The sequence below is a fragment of the Rhinopithecus roxellana genome, chromosome 21 (assembly GCF_007565055.1).
Source record: "Rhinopithecus roxellana isolate Shanxi Qingling chromosome 21, ASM756505v1, whole genome shotgun sequence".
Lineage (NCBI taxonomy): Eukaryota > Metazoa > Chordata > Mammalia > Primates > Cercopithecidae > Rhinopithecus > Rhinopithecus roxellana.
The window spans coordinates 2,634,462-2,647,646 of NC_044569.1; the positions used below are offsets into that span (position 1 = coordinate 2,634,462).

Sequence of the window (13,185 nt, forward strand, 5' to 3'; positions counted from 1 at the left end):
TTCAGCAAGTCCATATGCTGGGCTTTGTGGTTTGTCATGGTACGAATAAGTATGACATGATTTTTGAAGGTCTTAATTGCATAGGTACATGAAATGTTTCATCTGCACAACAAACAGATTTAAAAGGGAAAACAAAGATGGGTATAGATAAATGTTTCTTTTTTTTGGCGGGAGAGAGTCTTGCTATGTCGCCTAGGCTGGAGTGCAGTAGTGTGATCTCAGCTCACTGCAACCTTCACCTCCTGGGTCAAGCAATTCTCCTGCCTCAGCCTCCTGAGTAGCTGGGATTACAGGCACCTGCCACCATCCCCAGCTAATTTTTGTATTTTTAGTAGAGCTGGGGTTTCACCACGTTGGCCAAGCTGGTCTCGAACTTCTGACCTTGTGATCCACCCACCTTGGCCTCCCAAAATGCTGGGATTACAGGCGTGAGCCACCGTGCCTGGCCAATACATGATTTCTATATTTAAAAAAGCCCATCTGGTCCGCTACATATTTTTCTCTTGACTCAGACCAAAGTCCCACTGTCCACTACAATATTTTTGAAGTTGGCATTTCTGGCATCTGAATTTAGACTGCAATTTTGTGTGTGATGAGAAATGTCCTAATGTCCCCCTGAAATGCACTCACATAAAGTTGGTCATGGATGTTTGCTCCGTGCTTCAGCAAGGTCTCCACCACCTGCATGTGCCCGTACTGACTGGCAGCCAACAGGGCGGTGGCCCCGTCCTATGGACATGGAAAACATAAACACATTAGAGGTGGCGCAGGCACACATTTCACCAAGCAGATGCTTCTCACATACATAGAATTTAGGAAGAGAGTTTTCCCAAAGATAATAACAAACTCACTTTCCCTCTCTCTCTCTTTTTTTTTTTTTTTTTTTTTTTTTGAGAAGGAGTCTTGCTCTGTCATCCAGGCTGGAGTGCAATGGTGCGATCTCAGTTTACTGCAATCTCTGCCTCCTGGGTTCAAGCGATTCACTTGCCTCAGCCTCCCGAGTAGCTGGGACTACTGTCCCAGGAGTTCAAGACCAGCCCTGGAAACATAGCAAGACCTTGTCTGTCTCTCTCTCTCTTTTTTTTTTTTTTCTGAGACAGGGTCTCCCTCTGTTACCCAGACCTGCAGTGTAGTGGTGCAACCACAGCTCAATGCAGCATCAACCTCCTCAGCTCAAGCGATCCTTCCACCTCAGCCTCCTGAGTTGTTGGGACTACAGAGGTACATCACCACATCCAGTTATTTTTTTAAAAAATTTATAGTAGAGACAGGGTCTTGCTATGTTGCCCAGGCTGGTCTCGAACTCTTGGGCTCAAGCAATCCTCCTGCCTGTGCACCACCACGCCCAGCTAATTTTTGTATTTTTAGTAGAGATGGGGTTTCACTATGTTGGCCAGGCTGGTCTTGAACTCCTGACCTCAAATGATCTGCCTGCCTCAGCCTCCCAAAGTGCTGGGATTATAGGCGTGAGCCACCGCGTCTGGCCTACTTTCCCTCTTTTATCCCTTTTACTTTTTCTTTATAATTATGGCAGAGTTCATCCTAAGGATGAACTCTAAGGATGATTATGTTGTATATGTGGGTGGCTTGCTAGAGATGTATTTCAGTTATTTGACCAAGTTATTTATTATGAATTAACTTAGAGAATTCCTATGCCAAATGCAGAATCATCTATTTGCTTCTCAATATGAGAAACACGGAACAGAAAGTCTGTAGCAAGTCTTGTCAGTTCTTGGAATCATCAGGAAAGCCTCCCAGGGCTTCTGGCCAGAGACTTTCCGGGCAAACACCATCTTCTCCCTGTGACGTAACCCAGTGGCAGACCACTGAGATTAAGGAGTTTTTATGGGGTAACCCTCTGGGGCCATTGCCCTCATGGGACAAGACCTGAGTCCTTTAAAAGAGTGGATAGGGAGGCCGAGACGGGCGGATCACAAGGTCAGGAGATCGAGATCATCCTGGCGAACACAGTGAAACCCCGTCTCTACTAAAAATACAAAAATCTAGCCGGGCGAGGTGGCGGGCGCCTGTAGTCCCAGCTACTTGGGAGGCTGAGGCAGGAGAATGGCAGGAACCCAGGAGGCGGAGCTTGCAGTGAGCTGAGATCCGGCCACTGCACTCCAGCCTGGGCGACAGAGCAAGACTCCGCCTCAAAAAAAAAAAAAAAAAAAAAAAAAAAAGAGTGGATAGCTATGGCACATTCTGCGTGTCTCTCACTATCCTACTTAGTGTTTTCCTTTTAACATGTGCCAATTTGTCCAGGTCTCTTTAAAAGTGAGGCCCTAAAAACAAAGCAGAAGCCTGAGCAACATGGCAAAACTCCATCTCCACAAATAATACAAAAATTAGCCAGGGCGTGATGGTGTGCACCTGTAGTCCCAGCAACTTGGGAGGCTGAGGTCCGAGGATCGATTGAGCCCGGGAAGTGGAGGTTGCAGTGAGTCAAGATCACACCACTGCACCCCAACCTGGGTGACAGGGCGAGACACTGTGTCAAAACAAACAAACAAAGTAAAAAAAAAAAAAAAGAAACCAACTAAGTGGAGCACTATAAAGTACACGTGCTCTAATGTGGAATGGGATATTCCTGTGTTCCCTCTACTCTACTTTTATCTCTGCAGCCTAAATTAGAAAGAGCTTTCCTACCAACCACATCATACTGCTGACTCACTGAGTTTGTGGTCAAGTAAAACCCTTAATGGTTTTCGTCAGGTGCTACAGCTAAGGCATTCTCTTTTCCCATCTAGTGTTGTTGAGTTGTCTGGCTCTTTGAACTGTACATCTGAGCTAATTATAAGTAATTCGAAAACACATAATCTGGTTCTAAAATATGAATCATAAATATAAGATATTGTAGTTTCTAAATTTGGGAATAAGGTGTTTGTTCAAAATACCTACTCATAGAGCCCCACCCTCAGCTCCGCCTTCAGTAGGTCTGGGGTGAGATCCAGAAATCTGCCTTTTGACCAGTCATGTGGGTTGATTATGTAGGCAGGTGGCAGGTGGGCCTCATGTGGAGAAACACTGCTATAAAAGGTCTGGAGTTCATAGGCAGGTAACATCCTACGGGGCTGCAGGCTGCGTGTGGCTGGGTAGGGCCTCCCCAGAGGCAGGCTCTGTGGTGGGGGAGGGTGCTTGAGATGGGCTTTGAAGAGTGGGGAATGGAGAGGAGGGAGACTGAGGGCTGAGGCTAGGGGTAGATGGTGGTGGTGAGGAGGCATCACAAAATTACGTAACAGAAGGAATAAGCACCATTTCTAAGTTTTGTCCTGTCAATTTTCCTAGCTGATAAAGTAATACATTTTCCTGCCTAATAAAGTAATAGAAAAGATAAAATATGATGATTCTCATAGATGAACTGCTGTTATTTTTGTATGTATGTATGTATGTCAGGGTCCTGCTCTGTCGCCCAGGCTGGCTGCAGTGGTACAATCATGGCTCACTGCAGCCTTGAACTTTTGGGCTCAAGCGATCTTCCTGCCCTAGCCTCTTGAGTAGCTGGGATTACAGGTGTATGTCACTGTGCCAGCTTTTAAGATACTTTTTACTTTTTTACAGATGGGGTCTTGCTATGTGGCCCAAGCTGATCTGGAACTCCTGGGCTAAAGCAATCCTCCCACCTCAGCCTCCTGAGTAGCTGGCATCACAATACCTGACTAATTTTTTAAAAAATGTTTTATAGAGATAGGATCTTGCTACATTGTCCAGGCTGCTCTCCAACCCCTGGTCCCAAGCAATCCTTTCACCTTGGCCTTCCAAAGTGCTGGGATTACAGGTGTAAGCCATCACACCTGGCATCTTTTATTTAATGAAAAACAATTTTTTTTGAGACAGGGTTTCATGCTGTCACCCAGGCTGGAGTACAGTGGCACAATCATGACTCACTGCAGCCCTGACCTTCCAGGCTCAAGTGATCCTCTCATCTCAGCCTCCCAAGTAGCTGGGACTACAGGCACATGCCACCATGCCTAACTAATTTTTGTATTTTTGGTAAAGATGAGGTTTCATCATGTTGCTCAGGCTGGTCTTGAATTCCTGGGCTCAAGCGATCTGCCTGCCTCAGCCTCCCAAAGTGCTAGGTGTGAGCCACCATGCCCAGCCTCTTATATTTTATAAAACACAGTTTTGGGGCATATAGATTTAGTAACAGTGAGAACAATTGTTGAAGCAAAGTTTTGATGACAGGATCATTTAAAATTGAAAGCCTCTCAGCCCTCCCTTCTTCCCATGGAAAGCTGATTCCTGCAGCTGACCTAATGGAAACCTGTGGAATTGCTCATCCTGAGTTCCATGTTCCATGGATTTCTGAGATAGTACAAACTGGCTCATGCACAAAGGCTTTAAGCCAGTATTCGCTCGTTAACCAAGAAGACTGAAGCAGCCATATGGTCACTCATGATCATTTTGACCTTAATTCAAACAGTTGATATTTAGGTTTATAGGACTTTACTTTCTATTTTTAGTTACATCACTTTTGTAATAGAAAATAAAATAATAATGTGTATATATATATAGTATTACTGTATGTTATACTCAGTAAGTTTGGAGGCATATACATAGTACTACAGAAGGTTTCAGAAAAGACAAAGCCTTATATGAACTTACATCTACTTAATGGTTAGAATTTTATTATTTGATTTATTTTCAATTTTTTTGAGACAGGGTCTTCCTCTGCGACCTAGGCTGGAGTGCAATGGCATGATCACGGCTCATTGCCGCCTTGACCCCTTGGGCTCAAGTGATCTGCCTGCCTCAGTCTCCCAAATAGCTGGGACTATAGGCATGTGCCACCACGCCCAGTGAATTCTTTTTTTTTTTTTTTTTTTAATAGAGATGAGGGCTAGCTTTGTTGCCCAGGCTGGTCTTGAACACCTGAGCTCAAACTATCCTCCTGCCTCAGTTTCCCAAAGTGCTGGGATTACAGGCGTGAGCCACCTTGACCAGCTCCAGTAGTTACCATTTTAACAGAAAAAAAATCTCACTGGAAACTCCCTTGATATCTAAATAGTCCACAAAAAGGATTAACTAAGAAAACCTAAAAGTTTCCAACTTGTGCAAATTTTCAGGAATTTAAAAATTATAATTAGGCTAGAAATGAGCTGACAATTACAAAAATCTTATGGAAGTTCAAATTCTGCTACTACAAAATATTATCATGTAAAATCATACTGTGAACATGAAATTAATCTTTCTACATTCTCAGCTTTCTTATATATATGTCAAAAATGAAAATCAATTACTTTTTTTTTTTTTTTTTGAGACGGAGTCTCACTCTGTTGCCCAGGCCGGAGTGCAGTGGTGTGATCTTGGCTCACTGCAACCTCTGCCTCCCGAGTTCAAGTGATTCTCCTGCCTCAGCCTCCTGAGTAGCTGGGATTACAGGTGTGAGCCACCATGACTGGCTAATTTTTTTTTTTTGTATTTTTAGTAGAGACAGGGTTTCACCATGTTGGTCAGGCTGGTCGTGAACTCCTGACCTCGTTTATCCCCCTGCCTCGGCCTCCCAAATTGTTGGGATTACAGATGTGAGCCACCGTGCCCGGCCAATTACTTCTTTAAAGGAAGAACCACTATATAGTTTCCCACCTATATAAACTGTAGCTATGTATTATGTATTTCAGTGAGCATAGCTCATGAAAGTAAGCTGCCTGCTAAACCACCCTCTTTAGAAATGTCTCAGATCTAGTAGGATCAGATTAATACTCCAACAATTCCTATCACAGTATCAGAATTAATCTTAAGTGGGAAAAAGAACATGGAAACAGGGAAAGTTAGAAAGCCGCTGCTCCTGGTTACAAAATTTAGTGTTCTACAGTAGAAAGGTATCAGTTCAGGAAAGGATAGAAGTTATTCCCCATACAATTTTCCAGTTGTGAGCCCAGAGTAAAAATGGAATGTTTTGAATGGAACCCTTAGAGCTACCCCTGAACCACTACAAGGAACCTTGAGGAAATCCACTTACTTAGGTTTGAGAATCTTGTAAAAAGGGAAACACAAATTCGTACCATAGATGAGGAGAAAAGCAATACTCATGGCTGCTGAAATTCTTCAACATAATATAAAATCGAGAAGGTTATCTTACTTTGGTCCTAAATTCAGTGGATGCTCCAAATCCAAAGAGAAATCTCACGACATCATTATGGCCTTGCTGGGCGGCAAAGAATAGGGCAGTTGTACCTGACTGGGAGAGAGGGAGAGGCTAGTTTTGAAAGACATTTGGTTATATTACATTTGATTTGAACATCTGCAAAGAAAACAAAACAACATCCTTGCATAGAAACCTTCTAGCCTAGGAAGGGGCTAAATTTGAATAGATTCTTATTTTTTGATCAGAGAAGTGACAGAAGGAAAGCAAAACTTTATTCTTAGTGAAATGGGATGAATGGTGGCTCCTCAAAAGATCTGTCCCCATCCTAAAACTTGTGAATATTATTTTCTATGGCAAAAGACGTGATTAAGTTATGCATTTGAGATGAGCTTGTCCTGGGTTATCTGGGTGGGTCCTAAATCTAATGACAAGTGTCCTAAGAGTGAGGCAGAGGCACTACTCACAATAGCTAAAATGTGGAAGCCACCAAAGTGTCCATCTATGGATGAGCGGACAAGCAAAATGTGATGTATCCATACAAAGGACTATTATTTAGCTAAAAAGAAAGGAAATTCTGACATGCTACAACATCGATGAGTCTTGATGACATTATGCTAAGTGAAATAAACTAGTCACAAAAGGCCAACAACTATATGATTCTACTGTGATATCTTTTTTGTTTGTTTGTTTGTTTGTTTTGAGACAGAGTCTTGCTCTGTCACCCAGGTTGGAGTGCAGTGGCGCCATCTCGGCTCACTGCAACCTCTACCTCCCAGGTTCAAGTGATTCTCATGCCTCAGCCTCCCAAGCAGCTGGGATTACAGGCATGCACCCCCACACCTGGCTGGTTTTTTTTGGTATTTTTAGTAGAAACAGGGTTTCACTATGTTGATCAGGCTGGTCTCAAAGTCCTGACTTCAAGTGAGCTGCCCACCTTGGCCTCCCAAAGTGCTGGGATTACAGGCATGAAACACTGCACTCAGCCTACTGTGATATCTAAAGTTGTCAGTCATAGAACCAGAAAGTAGGATGCTGGTTGCCAGGGGCTGGGGGAAGGGGAGTATAGGAAGTTATTATTAATGGATACAGAGTTGTGTAGTTCTACAAAATGAAAAGAGTTATAGAGATAGATGGATGGTGATGCTGGTTGTACAACATTATGAATGCATTTAATAAGACTGAACTGTACACTTAAAAATGGCTAAGGGTTTAAGTTTACATTATGTGTATTTTACCACAACAGAAAACAATAACATTTTTTTTTCAAGTGAGGCAGAGGGATATTTGACCCAGAGAGAAGGCAATGTGACCACATAGGCAGAGACTGGGAGCTGTGGCCATGAGGAGAGAGTGCTGACCGCCACCAGGGGCTGGAAGAGGCAAGGAAAGGAATCCCCGCAGGAGCCTCCAGGGGCAGTGTGGCACAGCCCACACCTTGATTTTGGACTTCTGGCCTCCAGATCTGAGAGAATAAATTCCTGATATTCGAAGCCACCCAGTTTGTGTTAATCTGTCACAGAAGCCCTTGGAAACTCGAGATATTTGGTATAGTGTTTGGTAAACACTAGCATTCATTAATACAGGGAAGAATTCAAATTACAACGTTTAGTGCCCCAGAGTGGAAGACTACTTGTACAAGAAGGAAAACAAGTAATTCACCCACAAACTTCTCCAGTTGCAAGCCCAGAGTCAAAATGAGCTCAAAACATTTCTCAAAATGGGACATAATAACAAGAAACAGCCTGATTCTAAAATGTAAACTGATCATGATATTCTGAGACGGTTTTTAGCATCCTCCCTTCCTATCTACTTTTACAAGCCTACTCAAAGATTGGTACCCAAACCACTGTGTAATATGAGCAAAATCATGAACCATTCTTGTGGGCAACATACATTTTTCCTATAAAGGTACTCTTCACTTCTGAGCTTGGAGCTTGGGACAAAGATAATACTACACCTTACCAGACACAGTGAAAAGAAACCCCTTTTTCCATAGTTTACCCAAAGCTGTTAAGGTGGTAGGTCTGGCTCACGTGTGAAAAGCTGAGGACAGCCTGGCCTATAAGCTAGTGATCATGCTTCAGACTTGTTCCTAAGGGCCTGGGTGTCTCTGTGAATATGTGTGTGTGTGCATGCATGTGTGGGATGGGAGTGGGGACAATAAGACCCACTGAGACAGGCAGGATCCACCCACTTGTTTGCCTGTTTTTAAATGTGGTCTAGAAAAAAAAAAAGCCCCTTACTCAAGCTGTAGCTTGCCTAACATCTCACTGATCGCAGCGGCGGCCTGTCTGGAGCAGCAGCTGTGAAGATGCAGGCTGCCACGGGGGAGGTACGGCTGGGGCTGCACGCTCCTCAGGTCCAGTGGGAGCTGGAAGCAGGTGGGAGCCCTATCCCCTACTGAGTTGATGGGTGGGAGAGCCATGCCCAGCTGCAGCTCCAGTTCTGGACATCCCTGTGCTCTCTGGGCCTGGGAAGCCCCCATTCCCCCCGCAGGCTTGGAAGTGCCTGCTCCTGCTCCCTGGCCTCTCCCCACTCCCAGCACCTGCTCCGGTGTGGAGCAAAGTTGTAGCCGAGCCTGGGTGCTGTCTGTCATGACCTGGCTAGGCAAGTACGTGCTTGAGGTGTGCGTGCTTGAGGTGGTGCTGACATGCCAGCCTTGCCCCCGACCTTGGCCCCCTCCAGACTTCGGGTGCTGACAAGCACAGGAGGGAGGCCGGAGGCTGAGGGCAGCTAGGTGTGGGCCTGTAGGCGCCCCTTGGCAGGAACAGCCTGGGTGCTGTGGATGGCATGTTGATGGTGGAAGGCAGACACGTTCCTACCCATGGTCTCCCATGGACCAATTAGCACACACTCCCTCCTTTCTGAGCCCATAAAAATCTCTGACTCAGCCAGATTCAAAAAGATGTCCAGACTACCAGCTGCTGGAAGGATCTACCCACTGTGAGTCTCCTGTCCACTGAGAGCTGGACACATAGGTCAGGACTACCAGCTACGGGAAGGAGCTACACACTGTGGGTCTCCTCTCTGCTGAGAGCTGGACACAGATGTCGGGACTACCAGCTGTGGGAGGAGCTATCAATTTTGGGTCTCCTCAAATCGTCAGGATGACCTGCCTGTGGAAAGGAGCTACCCACTATGGGTCTCCTCCCCACTGAGAGCTGAACACTTGTTAGAACAACCTGGCTGCAGAAAGGAGTCACCCACTTCGGGTATCCTGGGAGCTGTTCTGTCACTCAATGAAGCTCCTCTCCACTTTGTTCACCCTCCAGTTGTTTGCATACCTCATTCTTCTTGGACGTGGGACAAGAATTTGGGACCTGCTGAATGACCCTGTTTATAACACAAACAGGGCTGAAACATGCCTTCTGCTTGCCACACTGCAGGTGATGAGGAGAGAAGAGCTGTGGCCCTTCGGGGAGCCCAGACCTAGGGGCTCCCTGAGACAGGGCTATGATACCCTCTTTGGGGTTCTGCAGTTTCTGGCATCTCCAAGCTTCCAGGCACCACTACATTCCCTGGTGCCTGCAGTGGAAGCCACTTGCGGTACACCTGGTCCAGCCGCACCCTCACACAGAGCTGGTGCCTGTGCCAGTTCCTGGAGCTGCCTGCCTCACCACAGCTGGCATGCCTGGTTGTGTGCAGTGGCTGGACCCCATGCTTGCTCATACACCTGGCTTGCCTTTGGCAGGTGTGGGATCTGGGTTGGTAGGGTGAACTGAGTGCAGCCTGCTAGGCCAAGTGGGCAAAATGAGCCCAATGGGCCTGAGCAACACTCGGGCAGAAGGCGCTGCCAGCCATGGAGATTTCCTGCTGGCAAAGTGACACCCTAAGGATCCTGTGACAGCCAATCAGCAACAAAAGACCAACCACAATTCTCACTTTAGGTGGGTAGGGACACACAATGCAGGTGTGATTTTCTCCTTGGTTCCCACAGAAGTAAGTGGGAAGCATCCTCCCACTGCTTTGTTACAGTTGAGGATGCTGGGTTCCAGAAACCTTAGGGAATCAATAGTTCTAGAGGAAGAAACTTGGCTAGAATAGGAAAACTCTCACTTTCTCAACAGACATTAAATTGTAGAGACTACCAAAGGTCTTTCCTAGAAGTTGTTTCCTTAGTAAGAGAATTTGTTTTTCAATAAGCTGTCTTGACACATTAATTACATAAATCATTATTAGAGCAGTTTGAGTTGATTTTAGAACATACACACTACTATCAATCATTCGGTACCTCAGTGCAGCAATCCATAGACAATAGGACCTAGACCTTAGTCTGGAATGTGAATAAAAGTTATAAATATGCGTGCCTTACTTCAGGCTTCATGCCAGCTGCATTTGCAGCTCCTATGCCTGAGCGGTATCATCAGCCAATTGTGGGTTCTTTAAAGCAATAGTGTTTCAGGAACATTAGCTTCCAGTTTGTCTCTCTAGCAAGCTCTGTGTATCTAGAGACCTGACCTAAGAAGAGTGGCAGGTAGTTTTTCAGGAGACAAATATTCTGATATTGCAAAGTCGATTAACAATGGATGAAGGCAGAAGTCTGCCATAGGAGTAAGTTTCAAAGCACTGCAAGGCACTCTTTCAGCTTCCAAAACTGGTACAGGAGGCTGGGGTCTGCCTTTGGCTTGGCAGCCCTCTTGCTCCAGACTGACACAGTCTCAGAAAGTTCAGGGACTGCCAGGAACTTACACAGCACCATCATTTAAGCCACACAAGTTACCATTAAGCTGAGTACGCTTTGGTAAATCTTCAAAGGCTTTTGTTCTCAGTGCTACCAGAGTTTTCATCTCCAAGATTAGTTGAGCAACTGGAACCAAATGGATAAATATAAAACCACAGAAACCATAGACTGGCTAGAAATCAAATACTTCTCTCTTGTTCTAGCTGCTTTTTTCAGTTGTTTCAGAGAGATTTTTGTGCATGTTGAATTTGTTCTTCAGGATAAAGTTTTTAACGTAAACCAGATCTGGACCATCTTGTTTTTATTAGAGAAAATCTGTCTTTAAAGCTGTAATAAACAAAGACCATAAAGCAGAGAGGGAAAATAAAAAGATTAAAGTAATTTTAAACTATAATTCTAAAGGGGTCCAGATACTTTCATCCCACAGGAAAATTAAGTGCTGAAGTGAAAATGGCCTAAAACAACGATCTAGTGTTACGGAAATTGCACCAAAGAATCTGTTTGTGAGAAGACTGCATTTACTGTAGTCTCTTTATACTATTCCTCTCAATAGACCAGGCCTGTTGATCTAGGGCTACAGAGACCCAGACCCAGATTCCGCACGTCACTCTTTCTTTTTTTTTTTTTTTGAGACGGAGTCTCGCTCTGTCTCCTGGGCTGGAGTGCAGTGGCCGGATCTCAGCTCACTACAACCTCCGCCCCCCAGGTTTATGCCATTCTCCTGCCTCAGCCTCCCGAGTAGCTGGGACTACAGGCGCCTGCCACCTCACCCAGCTAGTTTTTTGTATTTTTTAGTAGAGACGGGGTTTCACCGTGTTAGCCAGGATGGTCTCGATCTCCTGACCTCGTGATCCACCCGTCTCGGCCTCCCAAAGTGCTGGGATTACAGGCTTGAGACACCGCGCCCGGCCACGTCACTCTTTCATGGTCCAAAGCCAAGGCCTCCAACACCCAGACGGGTGGTGGGAAGGACATCCGGATGTGCCTTGGAACTCTATTTTTGAGTCAGGGTCTCGCTGCATCGCCCATGCTGGAATGCAGTAATGCAATCATGGCTCACTGCAGCCTGTAACTTCTGGGCTTAAATGAGCCTCTAACCTCAGCATCTCAAGTAACTGGTACTGTAGGTGTGGACCACCATGTCTGGCTAAATTTTTAAATTTTTTTGTAGAGATGGGGTCTTGCTATGTTGCCCAGGTGTATGTTATACCTGGAACTCTTGAGACAGTCCTGAGACCTAACGTGTCTTAATTTGCTCCACTCAGAGGTGACGGTCCAGGCTGGAAGAATGAGATATACGATATACTGGCTTGATGGAAGTTTGGCTGGTGAATTGTCTTTCTAAAATGTTGCAAGGCAGGACCTAGGATAAAATAAGGCTGGACTGAGGAAAACCAAGTGGTTCAGTCTGGACTTGCCTAGGAAGCCCATCTCAGGTCTGAGTCAGTGTGAACTGAGAGGTCAGATGCACTCTAGGGACGACCTGAGCGTGTGTCTCCACAAAGATTAGTTAACAGGTCCTACGTCAGCTTGGAAATACATGGATGGAGCCTTCTCAGAAATGAGCCCCAAAGTATGTTAAAATGTCCTGGCCTAGGCAATCCCAGCACTTTGGGAGGCTGAGGTGGGTGGATCACGAGGTCAGGAGATCGAAACTATCTTGGCCACCATGGTGAAACCCCATCTCTACTAAGAATACAGAAAATTAGCCTGGTGTGGTGGCACACACCTGTAGTCTCAGCTACTTGGGAGGCTGAGGCAGGAGAATCGCTTGAACTCGGGAGGTGGAGGTTGCATGAGCCGATATTGCACCATTGCACTCCAGCTTGGGCCACAGAGCGAGACTCCATCTTAAAAAAAAAAAAAAAAAAAAAAAGAAGAAAGAAAAAAAGTCCAGCCTCCCTTCTGCTTCTCTAGATTAGACCAAGAATGGATCCTCAAGCAAGATCAAACTCCCAAGACTGTCTTCGAATGAAGTGTGGGAACAGGCTCACATTTTTGTCCAGTGTTGACCCATATGGCTTTCTTCAGGAGAGCTTATTTAATTCACGGCCAGTTACAGAGCAGTCCTTTGAAAACATGGTTTGGGGAGGATGATTGAGACATCCTAGCAAGTGAGCCTCATTACAAATACGCTGGTGACTCAACTCTTCTAAAAATATAATGATCTATATGAAAATGCTATAAATCCTACAGTATCTGATCCCAAGGGAAGAATAAACAACTGATTTAAGCTTGACAAAAAGAAAAAAAAAGTGTGAGTGTTTATAGGCAGGTGGTAAGAGGTTTGGTTACCTCAGATGTGCCCGACAAGCTATGCTCAAATGCATTATAACTGCTAGTATATTGCTGGACCTCATTGTAGGCACAATAAACTCTTCAATGGGCTTTAATGTGGGAGAAAAGCAATGATAGC

The 13,185-nt window shown here is 45.2% G+C and overlaps 1 protein-coding gene across 4 annotated transcripts in view; it reads right to left on the minus strand.

The window, feature by feature from the left end:
* The window catches only part of ANKRD29 (ankyrin repeat domain 29), a 76,986-nt gene that overhangs the window by 45,727 nt on the left and 18,074 nt on the right, over nt 1-13,185 (minus strand). For all 4 annotated transcript variants that reach the window (XM_030926029.1, XM_030926030.1, XM_030926028.1 and 1 more), the window contains 2 exons: nt 6,083-6,181; nt 631-729 (listed from right to left, as the gene is read on the minus strand). In XM_030926029.1, coding sequence (XP_030781889.1) covers nt 631-729; nt 6,083-6,181 — 198 coding nt within the window. The remainder of the gene's footprint in view (nt 1-630; nt 730-6,082; nt 6,182-13,185) is intronic.